This window comes from Amphiura filiformis, chromosome 4 (assembly GCF_039555335.1).
Source record: "Amphiura filiformis chromosome 4, Afil_fr2py, whole genome shotgun sequence".
Lineage (NCBI taxonomy): Eukaryota > Metazoa > Echinodermata > Ophiuroidea > Amphilepidida > Amphiuridae > Amphiura > Amphiura filiformis.
The window spans coordinates 60,562,986-60,590,858 of NC_092631.1; the positions used below are offsets into that span (position 1 = coordinate 60,562,986).

The following is a 27,873-nucleotide window of genomic DNA, read 5'->3' on the forward strand; positions in this document are numbered from 1 at the left end:
ATTAATATTTTGTCAACTGCAAGTAAGCCTAATCAGTCATATTTTTGTCGTTGTAATGAGTTGATCTTATTCATCTTTTTCAGGCTGGAACTTGTGTGCTAGAATGTAGACACGCACCCACCCGGAATAACATATCGAATGATTGGTTATGCACGTGGTTCATCACCAAACCTAAAACAAACTTATTACATGTACGAATCCGAATTTGAAATCTTCAATGGAAATCACGTGACAATGTAGCGTGACGATATTGTATGACGTCATCGTTTACAAAAATATACCTTTCAAGTTAAAAATCGAGATTGTAATAAAAGAAGAAGTTAAGACACTTTTAATAAGTGATTTCTCTGCGAGAAAACCACCGAAGGAGCAGCTACTCTCAACCATACAAATTGCATTGTAAATACTTCAAGTAATTTGAATTTCATCATCAAACGTTATCAAACAAAATGATACGGAGAACTAATGTCAATACCTGCAATATTCACTTGGTGCTCTTTGTTATATTCATCTTCTTTATCGGATTATGCTCTGGACAACAAGGTAAGCAAGCATTGATCGTAAAAATTATGGGATACCGTTCGTATTTTATGTATGATCTCTATAGACGAATCCAACGAGCCAAGTCATGGTCAGGATTTAGTCGGCCATGACGGGTCCCCGCATGCACCACACTGGTGTAGTGACTGCCCAATTGGGTGGATTAAACTAGCCGCTTAAAATTCGATGTTAGATTCTTTTGTGTTGTATTCTGTCATTATTCTTTTGTCTACGTGTAACACAGGTGATAGAATGCAGTTTAAAATACCCTCCAGGTAATCCAAGGCCGCATTATTTCACATTTTATGTGAGATTGAGCCGACGGGGACCCAACTTTGGCAGCCATTAAGGTATAGGAATGCGTGAATTTGGATTCGTCTATACAGAAAATGTAAATTTTACCGCCCCATCATGCAGTTATTGTATGCACACAACACAGGGGCACTCACAATAGGCAATTGAACCCTACTGGTAGCGCTGTGTTGTAGCTATAGGAGATGAACTAGTTAGCGTCATATATGAAAAAGTATAAAAGCTATGATTTTAGTACTTTCTCTATGTTTCGATTTACTTATTCTTTTTAAAATATCTGAACCCGGTACAAGCTTTAATAACGGGGGACAATGCATTTGTATGAGAAAGAAATATACCATCTATATCCAAACTCCCGTGTTATTCCAATGCACATTTTGCTTCACCGGGCCGCCCTGGCTTGGTCGGATTTGCAAGAGGGGTGTCACGAAACTGTAATAGGTACAAATTTAGTACTTTCTGTCAATCAAGTATGGCTTATTCTCTGCATGTCAATCTTTAAATCATTAGCATAGTCCTTATAATAACGGTGAACCGCCTTGATGAGTAAATGACAGCAAACCAGTGAAAAATACCCCAAAACTCAGTCAGTGGAGCTCCGCCCATACATGTCAATAGCGTCATTATCGATTGGATTAGTCGACCGTAGCGGACAATTCGATCGCGCATTGGATTAATATTTTCACGTGGTAATGCGTTGGACAATTGATTACTATAATGGTTTAGTACTGCATATCTCGGTTTAATCTTCACTAAGCGGGTTTATGGCTGGAAAGGTCACGGTGAATTTGCCGTGGACATAAGTGCACTATGCAAGTTGAGCGTTGGCGCTGCTGGTTACAAAAAGGTATAGGCCTAATAATAGGCATTATAGTTTTCCATATTTTCCGCTTCTTCTTGCCACCTCTTCATCTTCCGCCGCCCCTTCTTTTTCCTCCCCCTGCTTTTACCGGTGGGGGTGACTCGCCCGCCCCAAATGCCCCCCCAAATACTCGTATATACAATACTGACAGGGCCGGATTATTGGGCCAGATGGGCCCGGGCCCCCAAAATTGCCCTGTGCATCTTCTATTTTGGGCCAAAATACGGTACAAAATTGAAAATGTTTGCGAGATACGTACGTGCGCACTTGCTTGTTATAACAAAATTCAGCTTTAATTTGGGCTAAAATAGTCTAAAACTGATTTTTTTCCCGCTCGCTTCGCCATATGCGTAGATCCGGGGTATCCGTAAATCCCCCCAATATTTTGCCAGGGGGGATGGTCAATCATCCCCCCCCCCAATGTTGACGCCTGAATATGGGTTTCTGACCAAACTAACCTCATATTTGCCCATTTTAGCCCCAAAAGCGCGCATTTATTCCACTTTTGCACCATCATTTTAGCTTCAAAATAGCATCTGTTCCATAAACTTATTATGTCGCTGGATACTTGTCAAATGTCAAAAAGAAATCTACGCCAATATCTATGCTCGTCTCCCTCTTATTGTAATGATAAATATCTAAACCAAAACTTGGCCACTTGACTTTCTCACTTGCACTTGCTTGTTATAACAAAATTCAGCTTTAATTTGGGCTAAAATAGTCTAAAACTGATTTTTTTCCGCTCGCTTCGCCATAGGCGTAGATCCGGGGGATCCGTAAATCCCCCCAATATTTTGCCAGGGAGGATGGTCAATCATCCCCCCAATGTTGACGCCTGAATATGGGTTTCTGACCAAATTAACCTCATATTGGCCCATTTTAGCCCCAAAAGCGCGCATTTATTCCACTTTTGCACCATCATTTTAGCTTCAAAATAGCATCTGTTCCATAAACTTATTATGTCGCTGGATACTTGTCAAATGTCAAAAAGAAATCTACGCCAATATCTATGCTCGTCTCCCTCTTATTGTAATGATCTTATATCTAAACCAAAACTTGGCCACTTGACTTTCTCACGGTGCGTTTTGGGGCCTGGCCTAAGGACAGGGCCCCCAAAAAGGTAAATCTGGCCCTGCATATATGCTGATGGCTCTACCAACTGTGTTAAAGCCTTAATGTACGATCTTTTTAAATTTTTAGATTTTTCTTTTTTTTCTTCTAAAATGATAATATGCAATCATTATGAAAGTTCCCAATACATTTGGACGAGAAAAACATTGGGAAATTGCAAAGAAACAACATCATAAACTTCACCTCTATCTGACTCGAAACATCTCGCACTATTTGGATTAGGACAGCGAGTGCGGCCTCAGAGTTAGTCTCCTGTGGAGGGAGCGTAACCAAGCTAGTTTTGTAGGAGACTACGGTTTGCGATCGTGGCCGACATAAAGTCATAATCTAAAAAATTATGACTTTATGTCGGACCAACAGAAAATCGTCCTGTTTTACTACAAATAAGACGAATTTGACAGTTTGCTCATAGATTTAAGTTAGAACATGTGTAAGTATTACAAATATGCCAAAAAATCGGTTTTGAAAAAAATAAAGGTAAATTCTGAAAAAGATCGTGCATTATGACTTTAACTTGAACTTCGCTATCATACATTGCTCAAAAAAGTATCGTAGGCTACACTTGAAAAAGTCGCGATGATGGCCAATAGGATATTGAGCATATCAATAATCTCGTTGAACTTCGGCAGCATTTTATCTGCGATCTCGTTGAGAAAAGTTACAATTATTTCAATGATAAAGGGACCGTTCACAAACACCTGTTAGGCTTTACAGACCTCAAAAATTTCAGCCCCCCCTCTTTTGACATGAAAACCCCATAAAGCATATTAACTCAATTTTCCCAGGAAAATTTGTGGTCATTTTTCAGCCCCCCCTTTAGGAGGGTCAAACATTTTCAGGGCCCCCCTTAGTGACAACAAACATCATGACCAGGGGAATATTGTTTTGCAGGGGACGTCAGATACCTCCACAACACCAACACGCCCCAGCTAGGTTTGTGGTCTATGACCACCATTTGCCACTAGTTTTCAATTTGTTACCGAAAAGGTATAAAATCGCGCAAAGAAGAGAGGCATTTTCACGTGTGTTTCAATGTGACGCTCTGTATTATTGGTGGTGTGCACCCTTGAGTGGCGTGACTTTTGGCGGCGACTTTAACTTTGAGACAGCTCGTAGGCCATTATATCTAGAAAATAATACAACAAGAAAAATTAATACTACTGTCATGACTGTAGTACTATTGAACGAAGTACTCTGGAAATATTCACAAAAACAAGTTAAAGTTGAATCTTATTTTGAAGAATTACTGGCCAGTGTTCCATGTGGGAGTCAGCTTACAATGACAGTGTAGTGCACGACTGACATAGCCGGCTGACATAGACATTCATTGTAAGTTCTTGTTGTGTTACGGTATTGTTAGGTACTGTTTTAACTTTAAGCTTAACAAGCTGACCAGGTGTAAGTAGCCCAGTTTATACTGTAGGCCAAGTCACTCCGTACTATAGTTCCAATTCGAAGTTCTCAGCATGAGCAACTTCGGACTAAGGTGTAAGTTGGCAGATATAATTAATTAGTGTCTGACCGATCAGATCAGTAGTTTCCGAATCGGGTCGATTAATAGCTTATTGGTGGTGATCGGCATATATTATAGGTATGCCAGGCAAACCTTAATTAACACATTTGCTAGTCAGCCAAATTCACCTACAATGTAGAACACAATTCATATTTACATAGAAATTAAAAAGAACAGGTAGGTCAAGGAAACCTGCAAAATATGTTGTCTATACTTCACTTGACCCAAATATATGATTTTTTATGGTGATGAGACACTCGCACATGGAATTTTAGAGGGATTTTGATAGCAGTTCCACATATCATGATGAGACTGTTTTGTTAGCTGAATCTTTTTGATGGAAGTCACTAGGGCCTAATCTTTGACAAGATGTAACTTTGCTATGGAAAGTGCTATGACAAAAATATTTTCAGTTTTGGCTTTCTTTACTCAAGGGCTTTAATTTGATATATAAAATGATGCAGTTTGAAGGCAAATTTGAATTCACCTGGCATACCTACATATTACATTTTTTCCTTCATCTGTGGATGTAAATGCACCGATCACCCAGTATCATGAAAGTAATAATTATTGTTGAAGCTTAAAGCCATATTATAACATTTGCTGAGGAGAACGCCCTCAACAAAATTTTAAATTCAGGTTTTTACACAATTGTAATGTACTTTAGTAAACAAAGATTCTCTGCAAAAATCAAGACTTTAATATATAGAATTATATCACTCATACATAAATTCTAGACAGTTCATTGGTTGATTACCATTTGTCATTTTTACCATCACCCTCTCGGTGTGATAGTTTTTACTATCATAGTGCTGCGCCGTAGTGCGCCTGCGCCAGGCCGTGCGCTGACTCTCAGACTCACCAATATAGTTATGGGGTGGACAGCAAATTGTGAATTATGTCACAGCAAAACATAAGTATTATGTTTAACACTGAAAAGTTTCATCTGTAGGATTGTTCGTGAAATTATTCAACTTTTGATAGGCAAATCCAGAGATTAAAACTTACATTTCTTAGCTTTCGATAGCAGGGTATGCCATCTTGATCACAGGTGCTTTCCAGGCTCACTGCATCTCCCGCGGGAACTGGTATTCTCGTTCCTACGATGTGATGTGTGCTTAATCAGCGAGTCATATACGTGGTCAAGAGAATACATTCCAATGTCTCTGTTCATGGTTTTGTCGCACCCTCTGCGAATCCATATTGCTTCGCGGATCTTCCTGGTGTATTGATTTGAGTCCTTGTCTATGATTTTCACCCCCTCCCAGTTGATCACATGATTTTCTTGAGATATGTGGTCAGTAATGGCGGACTTATTTTGTTCTGTCAATGATTCTTTCCTCTTCGCTCTGGTGAAATTTCTGTTGCTTGTTATCTTCTCAGCGTCTTTTTGGTGTTCTTTAAGTCTTGTTGCAAATGCTCTACCTGTTTCGCCCACATACATTTTGTCACATCCTTTGCAATCAACTCTGTAAACTACTTCACAAGTTCCTGTTTGTCTTTGGGATGGACTAGCAGGCTCTTTAAAGTGTTGTGGGGTTTCATGGCAGTGGCGATCCGGTGTTTCCAAAATATTCGTTGAAGCTTCTCTGACAGACCTTCTATGTATGGAATGACGACCATACCTTTTGATGGATCATTGTCTGATTTTTTGGTTTTTGTGTCTTTCTTTGGCTTGTTTTGCATTTGTTGTTTGACCTTTTCAATTGTCCATTTTGGGTAGCCGCAGTTTGCAAGGGCTCTTCTTATTCTTTCTTCCTCTTCCTTTTTGTCTTTGTCTTCAGTCACTATGTTATGTATGGAATGACGACCATACCTTTTGATGGATCATTGTCTGATTTTTTGGTTTTTGTGTCTTTCTTTGGCTTGTTTTGCATTTGTTGTTTGACCTTTTCAATTGTCCATTTTGGGTAGCCGCAGTTTGCAAGGGCTCTTCTTATTCTTTCTTCCTCTTCCTTTTTGTCTTCGTCTTCAGTCACTATGTTGTGCATTCTGTCTAAGAGTGTTCTTATAACGCCAAGTTTTTGGTGTAGCGGATGTTGTGAGGTGAAGTTCAAATATTGGTCTGTGTGGGTCTTTTTACGATAGACCAATAATTTGATAGTTCCATCTTGTTTTCGGACAATTAGGGTATCAAGAAATGGAATCTTGCCGTCGTCAAGACTTAAATCAATACACCAGGAAGATCCGTGAAGCAATATGGATTCGCAGAGGGGGCGACAAAACCATGAACAGAGACATTGGAATGTATTCTCTTGACCACGTATATGACTCACTGATTAAGCACACATCACATCGTAGGAACGAGACTACCAGTTCCCGCGGGAGATGCAGTGACAGGGTTGGCGATTGTTTTGATTTGTTTTTTAAAATCAAAAAAATCGATTTATTTGATTTAAATCGGATTTTTTTGATTTAAATCGATTTTTTTGATTTTTTTAATTCCAAGAACTGCTATGCCCCATGATAAAGTCAAAAGAGACCAGTGGAATGCTAAACATACATGTATGCACAATCCTATCAGGTATTTACAAAAAATCAAAACACATTTTTAGATGTGAAAATTACAATGAAAAAATTTGGTTAAATCATGGGAAAAAACCTGCTGAATTCTGCACCTTGAAAATGATTTTTTAGCAATAGATAATGACAACATAGAGGTATTTAATTGTATCCAAAAGGTGTAGAAGCATTACAAATGAAGTAAAACAGTCAATTGAAGATAGAAATTAACTTAAATTGATCAAAAATGGTAAAAACTGAAAAAGTTGATTTAAATCAGTGATTAAAAAAAAAATCATTTGATTTAAATCGTGATTTAAATCATGATTTAAATCAATTGATTTAAATCACGCCAACCCTGTGCAGTGAGCCTGGAAAGCACCTGTGATCAAGATGGCATACCCTGCTATCGAAAGCTAAGAAACGTAAGTTTTAATCTCTGGATTTGCCTAAGGGGCTATTTCATGTTAAGTGTGCACTTTTCAAAATGGTGCTTCAGCATTTCTGGTTACCTGAATTTGGAACATTATATAATGTGGGTGATTTTATTAGATGGGTGTTATGGAGGAGAAGCTAAAGGAGCATTTTCATTTAATTCTGACAACTTTTTATATCAGATTTTTGCATTTACATGCATTTTCAACACATTTCTGGAGTCCCACTTCATATTTTTAATGTCTTGTGAATGATTTCTTAGGAATATAAATAAGCCTCCTTTGTAGCTATTGCTTTGGTAACAAAGTATGAAGCATAAACAATGCAATGCAAGTTAATTGGCATAAATTGGTCCAGTATTGTGAAAATTATGACAATTTTTGTAATTATGTAGATTCTGCGTTAAACAAAAAAAGCGATGTCCTCTCCAAAACAAGTACTATCAAAATTGAAACTAAATTGGTAGTTCCCGCCAAAACTTGCATCTGTAGAATCTTCAGGGTGTTCCGCAATCATAAAACAGGACAATTAGTTCTGAGGATATTTGTATAAAATATCACAACCTGCCAGTTTTGGTGTCTTGATTCCGCGTTAAAAGTGTGTCCTCTCCAGAACAGGGGTAAATCGGCAATTGACACAAAATCAAGGGTAAATGTTTCACTTTATTTTAACAAAATTAACCTTCTCCTTCCCTCTAACAAGACAAGGCATTAGTTTTTAATCACAATACTCAAAGTAGCCAATATCTGATGATATCATCTTGTTTTAAAACAGAATGTCCTCTCCAGAACAACCAAAAACTGTGGTCCGTAACAGCTCACAAAAAGCATGTACTTTTATTTCAAGTGAATGTTTCATCTAGATATTGACAACACATCTAAAGTGAACATTTGTAGTCAGAAACATCTATTTTCAAGATATGTTTTGATGGTGAAAGTGTGGATTTCATGCCTCACCAAATAGCTGTGACCTGTGTCTGGATTTACAGGAGCCTTCATTAAAAGTAAAATACAAGAGATGGTATGCTTTTTTAGCAGTAATTGTGTGTAATAACACCTGATGAAAACTTTTAGACTGATGAAGATAAGTATGCTGCTTGAATATCAGTGAAAAAAAGTGCAAACTGATCGTTAAACAAAATGTCCTCTCCAGACACACATACGTTGGAAAGCTCAGAAAACACAAGTTCTACTGAAAAATATGGGAACTTGACAATATTTAATTAAAACACATCAGAACTAACATTTATGATAAGAAAAATGATACACAAGAGGATATACTGTTGTAATAAAGTAAGAGTTTCATGTTTTTTCAACAATCGTTTAACTTGCTTCTGGATTTGCAGAAGCCCGCACTTTAATTTTTAAACAAAAAATGTCATATAGCATGATTAAAAAATGTGTATTATCATCTGATGAACAATGTAAACAAATGCAAATAATTTTGACCCATACATTATTTGAACTACATAGCACTGAAGTGGTTGTTGTTTTGTTAAACAAAATGTCCTCTCAGACGCCATGCATTTTCCCATTGAAACTTTAGTGATGAATTTAACAATGTTATTGATGATCCCACGCTCTGATATTTTGGAATTGAATTTGGTACATCATGAAGTTCTAAAAATCATAGAATTTTTATGAATTTAAGGACTTCTAATTTTGACCCTCTGTGGGACTGTAAGTGTACGCTTAACGTGAAATAGCCCTAAAGATCAAAAGTTGAATAATAGTATTATGTTGATGAAAAAATGTATTCCCTATCTTAGATAGTATTTTTGAGTAATAGAATTTATGTATGAGTGATATAAAAAAAATATTTTTTTATATTTTTTTTTATAAAAAAAATATTATGTATTAAAAGATGGATTGTTCCATACCACTCGCCGTTCCGGCTCGTGGAATGGAACAATCCATCTTTCACCTCATGATTATATTTCGACCATTACACTCATAGACAGTTAATATTAGTATAATATTAGTCGAACACGTATGCGATGTTCATAACACATACTACGTACACGGCGTGCGGGACACACACACACACCCCAGAGGATCATACTGTATTACAACCGCCGGAGTAACATATTAATAGCGCAAGTAGTAAATTCCAATTTTCTTTGCTTTACCTCACTTGTTAGGCTCAAAATTAAAAGGGGATATATATCTGACAGTAAAAGCTAACATTTTATGGAAAATAAATACAAATCTATTTTAAAAGAAATGTTATAATATACATGGCTTTAACTTACTTACTTACTTTACTTACTTTTGTCCTCCGCTTATTCCTCTCAGAGTCGCGGGGAAATGATGGGACGTCTGTCTTGGGCTGCATGGGTAGCATCTGTCAGGTTGGTATTGTGCCTTGTCAGGATTTTCTTGACCCCCTCAATCCATCTTCTTCTTGGCCTTCCGACAGGTTTGGTACCGGACAGTTTGCTGTTGTAGGACCGCAGGGCTGGTTGATTTGTGGGCATGCGCATAAGATGACCAATCCATTTGATGCGATGGCTTTCAATCTGGTCTAGCATAGGCTTGGTGCCAACCATGTCTCTGATGACTTCATTCCTAATTTTGTCCCGTCGTGTCTTGTTTACAGCTTTTCGTAGGCATTTCATTTCACAGGTGGTGATCTTCTGTTCAGTCTTTTTGTTCATAGCCCATGTTTGTGCCTGGTAGCAGAGAGTCGGGGTATAGATTGCGTTGATGATTGTTCTTTTTGCATCCATTGGCACAGCTGGGTGGGAAAGTATAGGCCCAAGCATGAAGGTGATGTTGTTTGCTTTCTGGCATCTGGTTTCAATTTCTCGGTCTATCTTCCCGCCTTCAGTAAAGATGCTGCCCAGATACTTAAACTCCTTTGATTGCTGGAGGGTTGTGTTGTCAATCTTGATGTCCAAGGTCTTTTGGGATCGGCTGATCAGCATGGTTTCTGTCTTTGGGATGCTTATGCTCATGCCATACTTTTGGCAGGTTGCGTGCAGTCTGTTGGTGTGGTTTTGTAAGCTAAGGCTGTCTTGGTGGATGAGACATTGATCATCTGCAAACAGTAGTTCATTGAGAGCTTCTTCATCTAGATTTGCTTCTTGGGTGATCCTGTCCATAAAAATGAGGAACAGGAGAGGCGAGAGGACACATCCATGGCTTTAACAAGTATTCATTTATTGGTAAATTTGTCCAAATTTGAAAATTAGACTACATGTAGTTAAATCAAGTGAAATTTAGCGGACATTTTATGGAAAATAAATACAAATCTATTTTTAAAGAAATGTTATAATATGGCTTTAACAAGTATTCATTTATTGGTAAATTTGTCCAAATTTGAAAATTAGACTGAAAATCAAGTGAAATTTAGCGGAAGAACAAGCTTTGTATGCAATCAAGTTTGTTGCAATCAATCTTAAGTTTCCCGTCACATAATTTCTAGAAACAACTGAGGTAACTTATTCATTATTCATTATTCATTATTTTTGTGATTTTATATGACCAAACGCAAGTGTAAAATGCATTGTTATTTACTGCTCCTGCACTCAAAAATGGATGTTTATCCCAAGTGAGATTTAAAAGTATACTAAAAAGAGTCTGCAAGTTTGATAGCAAAATGGATGTTTTGATTTTGATTTTTCCATTAAAAATGCACAGATATTCATTGTTTTTTTGCAAATATTACCAGTTTTTATAGTTATTTTTGGAAAATCACTACATGGACAGGGTGAAATTTACTCTCTGTCCATTCAGCCATAATTTGAATGCGTCTTACTTGTTGAGAGTGAAATTGTACAAAATAATGCACGCGTACTAATGCATCTAATGCACGAGCCCCGAAGCAACATCTCAGTATATACATGTACAATGTAAGTGCATTATTTTGTACAATTTCTTGAGCAACAAGTAATGCGCATTTATTCATACACGAGAAGAAAAGCCATGGTTTTTGCTAATTTTATAACAAAATTGTCTCTAAAAATGTTTGAAAATATGAGCAAATATATATGCATCAACCCGCAAGGAAAATGAATCAATCCTATGTGATGCGAACGCGTGCGAAAGCATTCAAAATACTCAACCCAATTTCTACAGCGTAATAGCTCGTACACATGACTGAGGAAGGGTGATCCCAATATAAAGCAAAGTAAAAAAGGGGGATTCCATCCAGAATATGAGCGAAAATACTCAACCCAATTTCTATTCTACAGCGTACGCATAACTGTGGAACATGGATCCCATTTTTAGTGGCACAACAGCTAAAGTGATTGCCCTGCCCAGCACTGCAGCAGCTGCTATACTGGAGAAATATTTACAAAACCCAGAAAAAAGGGAATCTTTATAATGGCTGACACTTTCCCACGCTATTAACTTTTTTCATTGTATGATTAGTGCATACAATTAGTTGCTCATGGGTTACATTCCCATTATAGCCTCAAGTATCTGACCTGGAAAATGACTGAAAGAATGAATGAGAGAGAATATTAATATAATATGGAGATTCATGTGTAACATATAAAATATGTTAGAAAAAATTTAGAAGACAAACTTGTTGCTATATGAGGTAAAGCTGAAATATTTATGCTAATGCTATATAGCATTATGACATTTATTGGCCAAATACCACACAACCATGCCCATGCCAGGGAAAACATGACCTGACAATGCATGACCTGGACATGTCTTTGTGTGGGTTTAGTGTTTTCTTACTGTTGCATATCAGAAAACTTTATTATCATTTGTTCTTAACTTGCGCAAAGATTGGTGAATAAATACATGTATGTTTAAAGCCTTAATGTACAAATGTACATGTATGATCTTTTTTCAGAATTTCAAAACCGATTTTTTGGCATATTTGTAATACTTACACATGTTCCAACTTAAATCTATGAGCAATCTGTCAAATTCGCCCTATTGTAGTAAAACGGGATGATTTTCTGTTGGTCTGACATATTATCATAATTTTTAGATTATGATAATATGTCATAACGACTCGCAAATCGTAATCTCCTACAGAGCCAGTTTGGTTACGCTCCCTCCACATGTGGAGGGAGCGTAACCAAACTGGCTACGTAGGAGATTAACTCTGAGGCCACACTCGCCGTCCGGTCCTAATTACTCCAAATAGTGCGAGATATTTCGAGTAATAGAGGTGAAGTTTATGATGTTGTTTCTTTGCAAATTCCCAATGTTTTTCGCGTCCAAATGTATTGAGAACTTTCATAATGATTGCATATTATCATTTTGGAAGAAAAAAAGAAAAATCTAAAAATTTAAAAAGATCATACATTAAGGCTTTAAATGCATGCTTGAACCATATTTTATACTGGTTCTCAAAATTACAAAAAATGACTGAGTTGTAGCTAGGGTGATGACAAGCTGTTGATGTGTTATTAAGGCCAAATTTGCTTCACATCCCCACCTTTTTTGAAGTGAAGAGGGAGAGAGCTGACTTTTTATTTGTTGTTCCTAAATTGACAAAATGCAGCAGTTTTCGTGTAAAATTGACATTGCTAGCGATTTTAGTATCTGTCAGGAAAACTATGAGGCCTTTTTTTTCAGTGGCGTAGATTTCTTTTTGACATTGGGGGTGGGGGGATAGAGTTGGACAAAATTTCTTGAAGTATAGTGAATCCAGCACCATTTGGCGACAGAATAAGTTTATGGTAGAAATGCACATGAAGCGCGCAATTTTGTTTGCCATATTGAAGCTAAAGTGATGAAAAATGGTGCAAAAGTGGAATAAATTAGCACAAAGTGCTTTAGGGGCTATTAAATGGCCAAATATGAGGTTAATTTGGTCAAAAACCCACATACAGGCGTCAACATTGGGGAGGGATGATTGTATGGACCATCCTCCCTGGCAAATATTGTGGGGGATTTATCTCTCCATCCCCCCGGGATCTACACCTATGTTTTTTTTGTTTTTTTTAAATTATGAGGGGTTAGACCGACCCCTTAGAGTTAACGTTACACAAAAATACTTGCAAGTGATTCATGCTGACTAATAAACTTGTTTATCAGCATAGTATAACATTTTACTAAAGTATTAAAAACTTCAAAAATTTAATTTGAAAAAAAAAAATATGGGACTTAACCCAGAAAGTGAGGAGGAAGGCGTAAAACAAATAATATTTTTTATTTGGCTTAACATAAATTGTATTGAACATGCTCATTACATGTATACTTACACATTTTATTTCTCATGTTTTTATCCATAGTAACATGGGTTGGACAACCTGTGCTCCAAGCTACAAGTCCTGGTCACTTTGCTCTTACATGGACTGCTGCAGATCTTTCAGGGGTACCAGACTCAATAAATATTCAGTTCAGGTATTGTGATATATCCTCCAGTGTACCCACAACCATATCAAATTACTACACCTCTTTCCAGGCAAATTGGATGAAAGGGTACAAAAGTAAGGGATGGAATCAGTGAAATACTTCTTAGGGACCAAATTGGTACTTTAACTTTATACCCATGATGTATGGTTTCGGTTAAATTTTTAATATTGTTATTCTTTTAAATATTAGTAACAACAACTGTAAAGGAGTTTTTCTGATCATTAGAAGCCAAAATAATGTGGTAAAATTAAGAACACCGCTTATCTGTAGAGCTATATGAGAGAATTGGCGAATAAATTATAGGCTCAAAATTCTGTAATTTAAGGGGGTACTACACCCCTCGATAAATGTGTGTCTATTTTTGCATTTTTCTCAAAAACTAATAACACAGTGGTAACAAAAGTTATGTATATTATAGGGGCAAGGCATCCAATTACTACACTGGCATTTCAGTGACCCAAGACAAGCGGTTTGTTATTTATGATAAGAAATAAGGTACCGCTTGTTTTCTATCATACTGAACCGCTTGCCTTGAGTCACTGAAACTTCAGTGTAGTAATTGGATTCCTTGCCCCAATAATATACACCACTTTTCTTACCAGTGTGTTATTATTTTTTGAGAAAATGCAAAAATAGTCACAAATTTACCACAGGGTGTAGTACCCCTTAAAGCATTTCAGGCTTAGTCTTTCACATGGAATTTTAGTACGGTACACCGATCAATTACAAACATGGAAAGAGTAGAAATTAAAAAAAATTGAAGCTTTCAGAGTTATGCGGGGGGTTAAATGGCTAAAATTACCAAAAAACGGCTGATTTTACATGATTTTTAACAAAGTGCGGGGGGGCCTCAGCACCCAAAGCCCCCCCCTGGACTCTGTTTTTAGCAGTCGACTAATCGCCAAATAGTCGAGACTACATGTACCACTATTGGCGACAATCAAAGGTCAAAATTTGCTTGAAGTTTAAGCTTACGTTTTTTGTTCATTCACTGCATTGGTGCTCCTGTCAAAATGAGGGTTCTTCATAACCAAAACAATAACTAGTACAATCAGCACATTGGAACATTGTATTCACGACAGTAAAGCTGTACGTATAATTGGCAATCATTAGTCATAGTCGCGACTATCGTCAAATAGTCGCGACTTTGACTAATTGGCGACTTAGTCGTGCAGGCCTAACGAAAGCATATGGGATTGACAAAATGTCGAAATTTACAGATCAGGTCGAATTAGGGTATATTATCGGGTTAGGCCGGATCAAGGTGAGTGATCATCGAATTGAAACGGACCAAGTTTTTTTTTCCAGTTCGAGTTGGGATCAAGAAAAAAATGTATATATTATCACCAAAGTATCCCATAACAAAAATGTTAGGTCTTTTGGGGAAAATGTATATCTTCAATACAAAATGTCAGAATTTTGAAATGATGGACGGCTTGTACTCCCAGCTATGAACACTTTAAGTACATATCATTAGATAAATGAAATTTACTTTGAGGTCTGTTAATTATCACAAATTTAAAAAATGATAAATTTTTAATAATTTGCCATAAAATTTGTATCATATCGTGAATTTCAAAAAATTATTTGATATCATCAAGACATTCCTTGCAAAGTGTTGCTGTCCGTTCCCTCAAACCACTTCAGACTTAGTCTTTCACAAGGAATTTTAGTACACTATTGGGCATTACAATCATGCAAAAAGTAGAAATTCCAGAAAAATTGAGGGTGTTGCTATGGAGCAAATCCTACATATGGCTTTAAAGCCCGGGGGGGGGGGTACTCAAGTTTGGTTTTGGTAGGGACGTGCCGCTGAGAATTTGAAAGTGGACCCATAAATATACCAATTTTTCAAGAAATTTGGACCCATTGATATACCAAAAGTCAAAATTTTCGGCCGAATTTAACCAAAATTGTAGTTTTTGGGAAAATTTTGAAAATTTTAGCTATATTAAGGAAAAATTGGGCTAAAAAATTGAAAAAAAGGACCCATTCATATACCAAAATAGGCTTTGAAAAGGGGTCATTGATATACCAAGAGGCTGAAAATGCTACCCATATTTGCGGCACGTCCCCGTATGGTCATTTGTATTGAGTACCCCCCGGCTTTAAAGCAACATAAGTTTTGCAAGTTGGGGTTTCATGGGTGTGAACAGATTCTCGCTGCCTGACTCTGCCATAGACAATGGGCACTGTATTTTGTTTGCCTTGCATGGCACAACAGCTAGATAGCATCTTGAACACAAACATGTTACATATCATAATAGGTCCACTCATCTATCTTTTTTCTGTCATCAATTTTATTTTGCAGGTATGATGCTAATCCAAACAATGTAGCTAGTATAGAACTTCCAGGCACTGCAACTAGTTATGTACTGCCTGTAGAAGAACCCATTGATCTCAACGAGTTTCAAATTGCTGTTTTTGCTGTCACTGGAGGTGTGCCTGCGGATGCAACTGTTGCCCAGATTGGTGGAGGAGATCCTCGTATGTATTATTGCCAATATATCTTTAATTCTGTCTTGAAGCTCTTGACCAAACATCCATACATCTATTCTATTGTCATGTATGAAAATAAGGGGAGGGGGGTAACCCTATTGGTTTTGGGATATGGATTAACTTCAAACTTAAATACATTGTTAAATATTGTCCCCTATATGCAGCTATGTGAAAAAACAAGATCATTTTCAGTGTAAATGTAAATAAAGAGCGAGCCGAAATTAGCAATCCAATGCAATGCATTGGTACGTGTGAATTGCATTCATAAAGTGTCAAAGGTCAATTTTTAAGTTGTACAGGGGTCAAAACAATTTGGTACGTACAAGTGTCATTTTTATGAAACTTGTTTCATATTGTTTGTTTAGATTCAGGCAGTGAGAAAAAGATAGGTTTCTCTTATCTGTGATGTAAAGCTATACTAAGGCCTAAAAAATAGTTTGATTGGTGTAACAAAATTAGGGTATGTAGGTAGGTTTTTTTTAAATATTTAAGTTGTAAATTGCGTTTGATAAAGGCTTTGGAACTTTTTTTTTTTTTAAATTTAATTTTTAATTTAATGTTTATTATTATTATTTTTTTGGCCAAAAAAACATTCTATGGTCGGGCCTACTTTTAGGGTAGGTCGGGTTATGCCAATCAAACAATTTTTTTTCAGGCCTATGGTAGAACTGATAAACCGATTTAACAGGACAATTGCCATTAGAACTTATAGACAAATCCAACAAGCCAAGTGATTGTCAGAATTCATACGGCCATTACTGGCTCCCCTCTGCAAACAAACTACTGTTGTGACTGCCCAATTGGGTGGATTTTATGCCACTTAAAAATTTATGCTATATTGTATTGTGTTAAAAACTTTCATCATTCTTTTGTCTACCTCAGTAACACAAGTGATTGAATGCAGTTTAAATACCAGCCAAGGCAATATAAAACAAGCTCCTGGTATGCTCAAAGTAGAGCCTGGTTCACACCAAATTCCTGTGTACAGGGAGCTACTCGCTTTCAAAAGTAGAACTCAGATAAAAACTGTTATTTTACCCCTTGCGCTAGTTGCGTAATGTGTGACTGATGCGCGCATAAGTAAATTTATGCGAGCCAAAAACTGAATAAATTTCGCCAATTGTAACTCAAACAAAGTATAAATTGGTGAGTTGAAGTTGCACAAACCAGTTTTTATGTACGAGTTATGCAGATACTAATGCTGTTCCATGATGTTTCAGGTTTACCCCCACAACCAAGTGGCACCGTAACCCAGCCATCAGCCACCACATACCGCATCAGTGGCATTACAGGAGCAACACCTCGTGAAAACTATGTAGTATGGGCATATCCAATAGGAGGAGATCCAGCAACCAATCCCTATATCAGGATGGAGCTACCTGCTGGTACAACTACTTTTGATGTGAATAATTTGGCACCTGATGCTTCTCAGTACGATTTGTCATTGTTTACTATAAGGGATGGAATACAGAGTGAGGCAGCAGTACTGGTCTTTCAGCAGGATGATATACGTACGTATTGAGATTTTGAACATGGAAACTTGTGTATTTAATCGAGGAGACACAAAGTTTAGATGATCTTGTTAAGCAAAAATCAAAAATGTTTGCTTGTGTTCAAGTACCCTGTGTAATTAGACAAGATATGTCAGTCAGAATTTCATTTATTTTTTGTATTTATTTTGTCAGGTGTATTACGTACTGATGGATCTTAACATTACGGTAAAATCCATAGTGACGGATCCGATGTTGAGATTTTCACAAAAATTGTGAACAAAATTCAAATATCACCTCAGCTTACAGGTGTTGAGGTTCTTGAGATATATTCATGATGTCTTACATAACCATGCCCACAGGTTTAAGAAATGCATAGTATCTTTTAGCATCTTAGTATTCACCATCGGCCTTTCCCAGAAATGGCCTATTCCAAGTACTCCATATACCCCTTATGGATGACATGACCTTAATCTTCCACACAGGGAGTGTGAATTTCAAATGGGGTTACCTGAATGGGTGACTCAATTTGAAATCTACACCCCCTGTGTGGAAGATTAAAGTCATGTCTTTCATAGGGGGTGTATGGATTTCAACTGGAATAGCCAAAGGCACTTTTATATAGGAAACTCCTATTAACAGTTCTGAAAAACGTCTTTTTAATTCTCTTCTTGCAGAACTCCCTCCTGCTACTGTGGAAGCAATTACCACCGATGCATTCTCAATCGCCTGGGTTAATGGACCACCTACATTCAATGATGGTAGGAGAGTGACCCATTACAGAGTGACCGTCACACCTGCTGATGGGTCTGCAGTGCAGATGTTTGATGTACCTGCTGCTGCCCTCGCTTCCCATAGATTTATGGGACTAAGTACAGGCATATCACACAATGTGCAGATAGATGCGGTAGTGTCAAATAATGGTGTGCAAGAAGTTGTTGACTTGACAACAATGACTGATGTGATCACATGTAAGTATTGTTTTGAGTTGTGTACGTGTAATATGATTTATTGTTTTTAGTAATAATACATACTGATGCTGCCGATTCACCGAAGAAGTGATGATGTAACAGGATTAACTACCATAGCAGTAGGTTAAAACAATTTTTAAATATATTGCCCTACTCCACAAGCTGATTGCACTCATCACCTGTGTGTATGTCTGCAATCATAGATTGAATACAATACAGCTATTTTCAAAGATACTATAATCTTCCAGGTGTGTGTGATCAGCATGATATGAATATTCTATGGAATTACGATCCAGGTCTTTGGCCCTGTTTTTTGACATCTATGGTTCAATGCGGAGGTACAGTGTGAATGTACTAGGTCAGTAGTGCAGTGTGATATATTCAAAAATTGTTTTAACCTATTGCTATGGTAGTTAATCCTGACACATCATCACTTCTATGGTAAATAATTATTACAAATTAATAACAAAGAAGAAAATGACAAGATTGTGCAACTAATCTTTTGTTGAACACTTTTATGATAACTGTTCCTCTTGTATGTGTCCCTCATTTTCTTGCAGTACCTAATCCTCCACAGAACGTAATCCTCCGTCAGACTAGTCCAACTATGGTAACCATCACCTGGGACCCACCAGTTGATGGTAACTATGACGAATACTACCTGTTCTATCAGGGACAGAATGTTGGTGACAATGAGGCAACATTAAGCAAAACAACCAATGGGTTCATACTAGATGGACTCAGAGAAAATGAAGAATACCGATTTATGTTATTCTCACAGGTGATGCCAGATACACTCAGCGACTTGGCAGATATTACATTTATTCCTCTAGGTAATTCATCCTAAAGTAAACTGATATCTTTGGAATTTATCATGCAGGGGCGATCTTTTCCTGTAGACCACCCGAGCTATAAAAGGTTAAAACTACAAATTTATCAAATTAAACTTTCGCATCAGTGTTAAACATGTTTTTAGCTATACAAACATACCTTTTATTTCATCGAATAAGCTTTAAGCTTCCAAAATCCAGTTTTTATCGCAATTTTGGACGTAAAAGAGCTAAAGGTAAAACCGGTAATGCAAATGCCAAAACTGTTGCATAACACGGGCGCTTGATGTACACTCATTTTTACAGCGATTTGGGCTCACCTATCAAGCATTTCCAAGCGCATTTGACAGTATTTTACTGTGTGACGCAATTCTGCATTTATTCAAGATGGCGAATTTCTCAAAAAACACGATATATTTTTATTTACAAAATTATTTCATTATACAAATTCTTTGCCACTTTCTACTGATCTGATCATCTTTTTATGTGACGGAAGTGATGCTGATTTTATGAAGGTATATGTTTCTTGCTTTTCCGATAATTTTGAAAATGTTTTTTGAGACAAAACCTTCCTAGCAAAATAGCCGTTTTCACTTGTTTTCAAAAAGTTGTTTTAACCTTGTTTTTACCCCATAATTTCCCTCATTTATTGAAGCCCTGCCCTCCTTCCAATACATTAAACATTGACTTCAAAGTGTTTGGCAACTGTTTAAGCTTGATGCAAAAGTAAACCATGATGAAAAAGTAATAATTTAGTGTCTAAAATATGTATATAGCGAGGGTGGTCTAAAGGAAAAGATTGCCCATGCAGGTGTATTAGTGATTGGTAATATTGCAGTGGCCATAATTGGTTGCTTAGACACTCAACAACAGTTAGCACCCACTTAGGCAACACAGCCAAATGTGTTTGATCTTGCGATCGACCATTGATGCTGCTTCAATGCTTTTTATTAATGGACTATCAACTAATTAATCGTAATTATAGTTCTAGTATTCAATTTACACACACATTATATTGTACTTATCTACACATGGTAACTATTACACTTACTCACTTTTGGCACTGAGCAATCAAACTGTTGGAAGTGTGGAAGTGGGTGTGTGGAAGAGATGTATAGGGTGTGGGTGTGTGTGCTACAGTCATACAGTAGTGTAGCCAGCACTTTTTCAGAGGGTTGGCAAAGGGGGCTGGGGCAAGCCAACTTTTAAGGGAGGCAAAAAGTATAAAAAAGGGCTAAAAATCTTACATATCATGGTGGCCAGCATCCCTGGGGGGCACAAGACTTCTCACAGGGGGGAAGATGCCCCCTGGCTATGCCACTGGGCATACTTACTCTGCAGTGAAATACAATGCAAACTAAAGTACCGTACTTTAAAATGTACTTCATATTGTTATTTAGTCCAGGTTATGTGTAAATTGCCTCGTTTGAAAATGTCCATGTGGAATTTGAAATTCTAGTATATGACATTATTTTCATTCATGTTCTCTGTTTGGTTTTTGATTCATCACAGAAATTGACGCCAATGTACAGATTGGCGCCCTCACAGACCATGGCATGCAGGTGACATGGGATGCTGTACAAAATGCGCAGTCATATTCAGTGACCGTTGTAGGACGTGATGGCTCCCAGCAGACAGTAACAGTCCCTGGTGATACAACGGAGTATACCTTCACAGGACTTACAGCTAATACAGAATATCAGGCACTTGTGGATGTTATTGTGAATGGTCAAGAAGGTTTAGCTGGGTCTGCTATGGGCGTTACAAGTAAGTTCCATTATTGACCCCCTTTCACACAAGAAAGTACCTTCATTCAATGAAGATTAGTTAATCGTCATTCATAACCTCATTAATAATCGCGATGCGTGCGATCCAATCACATTTTATTATTTGTGAAAATGCGAACGCAAATCGTGGTCATTAATATCTCACAATTGACCGCAAAAAACGGCAAAATGCGTAATTGTTCCAATGTCGTACACAATTGACCTCCGCGGACGCCGTATTTTGCATCCAACAAACTGCGCGCGCGCTGGTTGCCTTATTAGGATTGCGCGTTACCATATTTGCACAGATTCTGATACGCACTTTTGTTATATTGGTCATCTTGTTTTAGCCTGATCGATTTTGGGAAAGGGAAGATGTAAATAATTGTCTATTTCTACAAACTTTTGAGGAAAATTTTGTGTTATTTTGTAAAGTTAAAAGATCAAACTGACGGTTATGAATGAGGTTAATAACTTTGCATCGGTAATTTGTCCAAGGTATATCCCGATATTCCGAGGTCCAAAGCAAAATGTTTAGATTTTTCACAATGCCCTCCAAATAACCGATGCGCAGTTATTAACCTCTAATCAGTTAATGAAGCATGCGTTCACATTATGCTTAATGAGAATCAAATGAAGATGCAGTCAGGTTTCTAACTAACTTATTTCATGAAGATCAAATTAAGCTTATACATGTGTGGTTACCTAGTGATGAAGTACTGTAACTGGAAACACACACAAACAACTTTTCTTAATCAAATCAAGCGTGAGTTCACGCTACAAAATCACTTCAGCAATCACTTAAAGATTTGTTCTTCATTAGTTACTGAAGATTGAATGAAGAAACATGCGTTCACATCAGAAGAATTTGCATTGAAAGAAGCGATTTCTCTGGTGTGAATATTGGGTCATTGTCATATACCGTAAAAACTCGATAGTTAGCATATGTGCATGCTTACTATTGAGTGCTTTTGAAAAAACGAAATTGTACCAAAGTCCGGCGCTTTACCAACTGTGTTCACATCAGAAGAATTTGCTTTGAAAGAAGCAATTTCTCTGGTGTGAATATAGGGTCATTGTTATTATATACCGTAAAAACTCGATAGTTAGCATATGTGCTTACTATCGAGTGCTTTTGAAAACATGAAATTGTACCAAAGTCTGGCGCTTTACCAACTGAGTTAATAGGGTTGAGACACAAATTGGCAGGTTTACTTGTTCGTAATCTTCGTATATAACTATGTGTATCGATGATTTACTCAAAACCCTTTACACTTTTGTGGATAGGGCAGTTCATGTTTGCATGTTTAAAAAAGCGCTTGATAGTAAGCACATATGCTAACTATCGAGTTTTTACGGTATCCACAAGTATCACAAATATTGGTACCCTGCAATTATAAATAACATCTTAATCTGGAATCAATAATATTACTTCTTTCTTCATCATTTTATTCATAAAATTTAAAATCTATTTTTAAAAACAATTTTACAGAAACTGCAGGCAATGTCCAATCTTCTAATGTACAAGCTAACAGCATGGATATAAGCTTTGACAATGTTGCCGGAGCAACTGGTTATTTGGTATCTATCATAAGTGATGATGGAACTGATGTACGAGTACTGCAGTCTACAGGATCTCCACAGACGATTACTGGCTTGAACGCTAATACAAACTATCAGATTGGAGTTGATGCTATCATCGGTGGCGTGAGGACTGAAATTGGTGCATTGGCAGAAATGACTACAGGTGGCAACCAAGGTAAATTACAAACAACTAGGAATGGGCTATTCCATTTAAAATCCACACTACCCCTGTGGAAGATTTTGGAAATATCTGCCACAGGGGGTGTATGAATTTCAAATGGATGAGCACATTAGCAATTCCATTTTGAAACTCTCTCCCTCAGGGGAAGATTCAGGTTAAATCTTTCCCAGAGGGTGTATGGAATTTAAATGGAGCTGCTTAATGTGCTCATTTCATTTGAAATTCATACTCCCCCTGTGGCAGATATTTCCAAAATATTCCACAGGGGTAGTGTGAATTTTAAATGGAACAGCCCAATTTGGAAAATGAGCCACATTATGAGAATTTAATGGTTAAAATAATGCACTGTATTTATATTTTTTCAAGCCAACACTGTTATACTAGACTCTAGTGAGAGTGGTGCCCCATCCACTTGTCAATTAGTCTATTAGTCAATTAGTTGACTTAGGGAATTGAGATAGAGTGGTGAAATTTCAATCTTACAGTATAAAAAGTCATTCAAGGGAATCACGAGCATGTTCCCCTTTTTATGAAAAAAAAAGGTATATTGATCAGTGTACTTTATCCTAATCAATTAAACTGTATAATGCATGCCTCATGATCCACCTTTTAAAAGACCTATTCCAAGACCCTTTTCTGAATTAGACCTGTTTCCCTTTTAAAGGGAATTTTTATGATAAATCCTGTGCACAGCTGTGTTTCTTGTTGGTAACCTCTCTGATTGACCATTTCAAAATCGAAGACAAAAAAAATCACCTAGTAAAAGAGAACCCTAAGAATTAGATGTATATACCCAGTGGGCACACGGGTCAGTTTCTGACGTTGTATCGACGTTGTATCAACGTCCGATTTCGACGTTGAAATAAGGTTGAAATCACGTTGTATTTGCAAATGGGCATCAACCTTGATACAACGTTGTATCGACGTTGTATCAACGTCGAAATTCAACCTGATTTCAACCTGATTTCAACCCGATTTCAACCCGATTTCAACCTGATTATATCCCGATTTTAACCCGATTTTGTAAATTATCATTCAAATATAGGGCCTAATTACTAAATAATAGTAATAAATTGATACTTACCCGTGTAGAGTTTCACAATCGGCCGGCTGGTGTATTATATCATGATTATAGGCCTGGTATCGCCCTGGGGAATAGCCACGGGTATATCGCCCGCATCGTAGTCGGTGCAGAATGCGCAGTTGGCACTCATACGCTGGAGCCAGCGGCGGGGAGGCAACCCGGTGGGAGTTGGTAGGTCGTGCAGAGCGGTCATGCGTTGTTGTCGGTGCAGAGGGCCCCGTGCTGTAGGCACCCATACGCTGCAGGAACTGGGTGTGGAGTGCCGTGTGCTGCGGTCACATTTTTGACCAAAAATCACATTTTGACTAAAAATCACATTTTTGACTAAAAATCACATTTTTGACTAGAAATCATTTTTTGACAAAAATCTCATTTTTGACCAAAAATCACATTTTTGACTAAAAATCTCATTTTTGACCAAAAATCTCATTTTTGACCAAAAATCTCATTTTTGACCAAAAATCTCATTTTTGACCAAAAATCTCATTTTTGACCAAAAATCTCATTTTTGACCAAAAATCTCTCTTTGATCAAAAACCTTATTTTTGACTAAAAATCTCATTTTGACCAAAATCTACTTTTTGACTAAAAATTACTTTTTTGACCAAAAATCTCATTTTGACCAAAAAATTTTGACCAATTTGTTTTTTCAAGATGGCCACCACTGAGTAAACCTGCAACCTTGTGCTAATTTCTCACCTTTTCATATCAGTTTACCGTAATAAGCCTCAATTTGATGATTGGACCTACTTTTAACCTTCAAATCCTAATTTTAACCTTCAAATGGCCGCCAAATTTATCAGCTCACATAGGCTTTAATTAAAGCACTGATCATGATGAATTGAGGGTGCAAAATACACGATACCCAGTTGCACTACATGCAAGCATTAGATATTGATTAAAGTATTTGAACAAAAATACAGCAATTTAATTATTTTCAGAAATAAATCTGTAATGACTTCCACATAGATGTAGGCCACCTTTTAAATCTTTCAGACCGTTTCCGGCGCACCAAATCTGTATTCGCTTCAACAAACACATCTTAAAAACCAAACATTATATTTAATAACTTTTATTTTGTAGCCAAGATGTAAGGGTATAATCATCCCAGCAAACACAAAAACGTTTTAAAAACGTTTTAGATAAGTTATATTTTGGCTTTTGGCTTAGGTAAAAACGTATTTATAACATTAAAATGTAGGGTTATATAAAGGTCATGAAAACGTTTTAAAACGTTATGTATAAAAACACACTGCAACAATATTTTAACAATGTTTTCAAAAATGCTATTGTAAACTATCAATGCAAACATTTTTGCCAAATATTTTGTCAACACTTAAATAACTAATTATGTTAAAATATTTGCATCCAGCAAACACAGAAATGTTCTTAAAATGTTTTTTTAACGCTTTAATAACATTTAAATGTCGGGTTATATAAATGTCATGAAAACGGTTTTAAAACGTTATTACAAATATTTTAGGCAAACATTTTTCGCAAAATATTTTTTCAACCCCAAAATAACATTCTGTTCAGAATGTTTTGTATCAAGTTTGCAAAAATGTTTTTGGAATGTTATTAAAACTTTTTTTATACCCTTTATATAACCCAGCATTTACACGTTTCTGCCACACATGGTGTGGTTGCTGGTCAGAAGATTATCAAAAATCTTTTTAATGTTATGAAAACGTTTTATACCCTTAATATAACCTTTATATAACCCGACATTTAACCGTTTTCTGACAACCTTTTATAACCTTTTGCGAATGAGCTCGAAAACATTTTTAATTTCAATTGCCTGACACGTAAGATAGAGATAACGATAAGAGGTGACGTAAGAGGTGACGATGGAGGTTTTTGAATGAACCTCGATTTAATGTTAATAAGGGGTTTCCTGGCTTGCGCATTTGGAATATCCATTCAATATTAACTTGAAGAAAACGCGTAAAAATCTTCTTTTTCACGCTACAACTTACTTAAAACTTCTGATACCATGCAAGTGCAAGGTATCTTTAAAATATGGTTTCTACGTCTTGACTTTTGATACGCTAACTAAACTGGAAATTGTTGACAGATTATACAACTAAATACTTTTATTTTTTTCATGGAAGAACTTCACACTAACTTTCTTAGACTGATGATCAGATCATACAGAGAATGTGATCAATAGTTTTGGAACTGTTCTGCGCTTGCACTCCACCCTTCAACACATGTTCAAAGGATCCTTGTCGTGCTCAGTTTTAGCTGAAGGAGATAAGCATCGAAAACGCCAACCCTATCAGTAGGCTTATTTCGCATTGATGATGTCATCACTACCAATATCAAGAAAATCTAGACCAGAATCTGTATTGCTTGCTTAGTTGTTCACCTTCTTTCTTTGTATGTTAAGACACATATCAAGGCAATAACAGCTGTTATCATTAAGCTGATGGGTTGGCGCCTAGATTTGAAGCTGGTCCGTTTCACAATTCCTGGAATTTGAGGCGGGAGTACATTCCATCTGCGGGATATAGATGGAATGAAGGACCCTTTGACCCTTCATGACTAACAAGGTTAGAACTTAAACTGATGAGTAGTACGTGGCACTAACTGCTCTACGATGGACCCAAAGGCAGAATTTGCAGGAAGAAGGAGGGTTGATCTAGGAGTTGCTCCATGCCATTCTTTTAAATGGCTCTCTCAAGTGACCAGTTCATCCGAAATCTTTGGCTGCATCTAACCTTTCTGATGTTACGTCAATTTTCTTGATGCTATATACATTGTATACATTGTCATGGACTATAGTCTGTCTATTGCATGGCCAATCTTCACTGATCTTGTTTTGATTCCTTTATCATGTGGCGCAACGACACGTCAGCTGTAACGACAAAAATAACAATTTAGGGATTATCATTTAAATAAAAACACAACTATTTCCATAATTTACACAGAAACATTATATTTGGCATAGATATGCAGTAGGATTAAATATGCGTAATGTATATCAAAAAATCAAAAAACTTGACGGAGTTACAAAACAAACCTAGACTCCCCTACCGGTAACGTAAATGTCTAAATATAAAATCATTTAATACACGACCTAGCACATCATGCACATGCACATGACATGAACATGACTTGGACGTAGTCTAGGGCCTAGGGTTCACCTATCTATGCTCCCAGCAGTATACCAAGCAAGACCTTTTACTGTACGATATGACTAGGGCTAGGGGCCTAGCATGCCTAGTTCGTTAATTACATTTACATTGCCCCAGCAAATATTCCAAATGACCGAGTCTTCTACAAAGTAGGCCTACAAGTCAAGGCACTGTCATGACTGTATCGTGTCTGTCTAATGGTGCATTCATCGTATATACAGCATGCAGCAGGCATGTTGCTCGAAAAACACTAGCAACGAATTTGCTCACGGATACCCTCGCATTGCGTTAGAGAATATGCTCGAACAACATGAACAACAGTCAACAGGCATGTATCTTAACTGCTTAGTAAGCTTAACTATTTTAACATATCCTGATGATACAAAATGGAAAAACAAGTTTAAATATACATGCTGCAATACGTCCAAAATTCAAGTAGACTTTTAAAGAAAATTTAAATGTTTACTAACCTGTTTTATTTGCAAATTTAGGCCTCAAGTTCATGTATGTATCTCGTACTTGTGTAACTCCATTTACTTTCACTGCTGTACATTGGGCAATATCCCATAGTGTTGGGCGAAAGCGATACGTGCTTGTAAACACCTGCGCACGCACGCGCGCACCGAAATAACTTTTGAACGCAGGTGCGTATCCATAAACACTTGCACATGTGCGTGCGTATCCATAAACACTTGCGCACACGCTTG

At 37.0% G+C, this 27,873-nt stretch overlaps 1 protein-coding gene across 1 annotated transcript in view; it reads left to right on the forward strand.

Moving 5' to 3' along the window:
* Window positions 1-422: 422 nt before the first annotated feature.
* The window catches only part of LOC140150296 (tenascin-like), a 41,879-nt gene continuing 14,428 nt past the window's right edge, over window positions 423-27,873 (forward strand). The window contains exons 1-8 of the mRNA XM_072172303.1: window positions 423-543; window positions 13,501-13,612; window positions 15,936-16,111; window positions 17,344-17,634; window positions 18,291-18,584; window positions 19,145-19,417; window positions 20,927-21,181; window positions 22,673-22,939. Of these exons, the coding sequence (XP_072028404.1) occupies window positions 450-543; window positions 13,501-13,612; window positions 15,936-16,111; window positions 17,344-17,634; window positions 18,291-18,584; window positions 19,145-19,417; window positions 20,927-21,181; window positions 22,673-22,939 (1,762 nt within the window). The 5' untranslated portion in view covers window positions 423-449. The remainder of the gene's footprint in view (window positions 544-13,500; window positions 13,613-15,935; window positions 16,112-17,343; window positions 17,635-18,290; window positions 18,585-19,144; window positions 19,418-20,926; window positions 21,182-22,672; window positions 22,940-27,873) is intronic.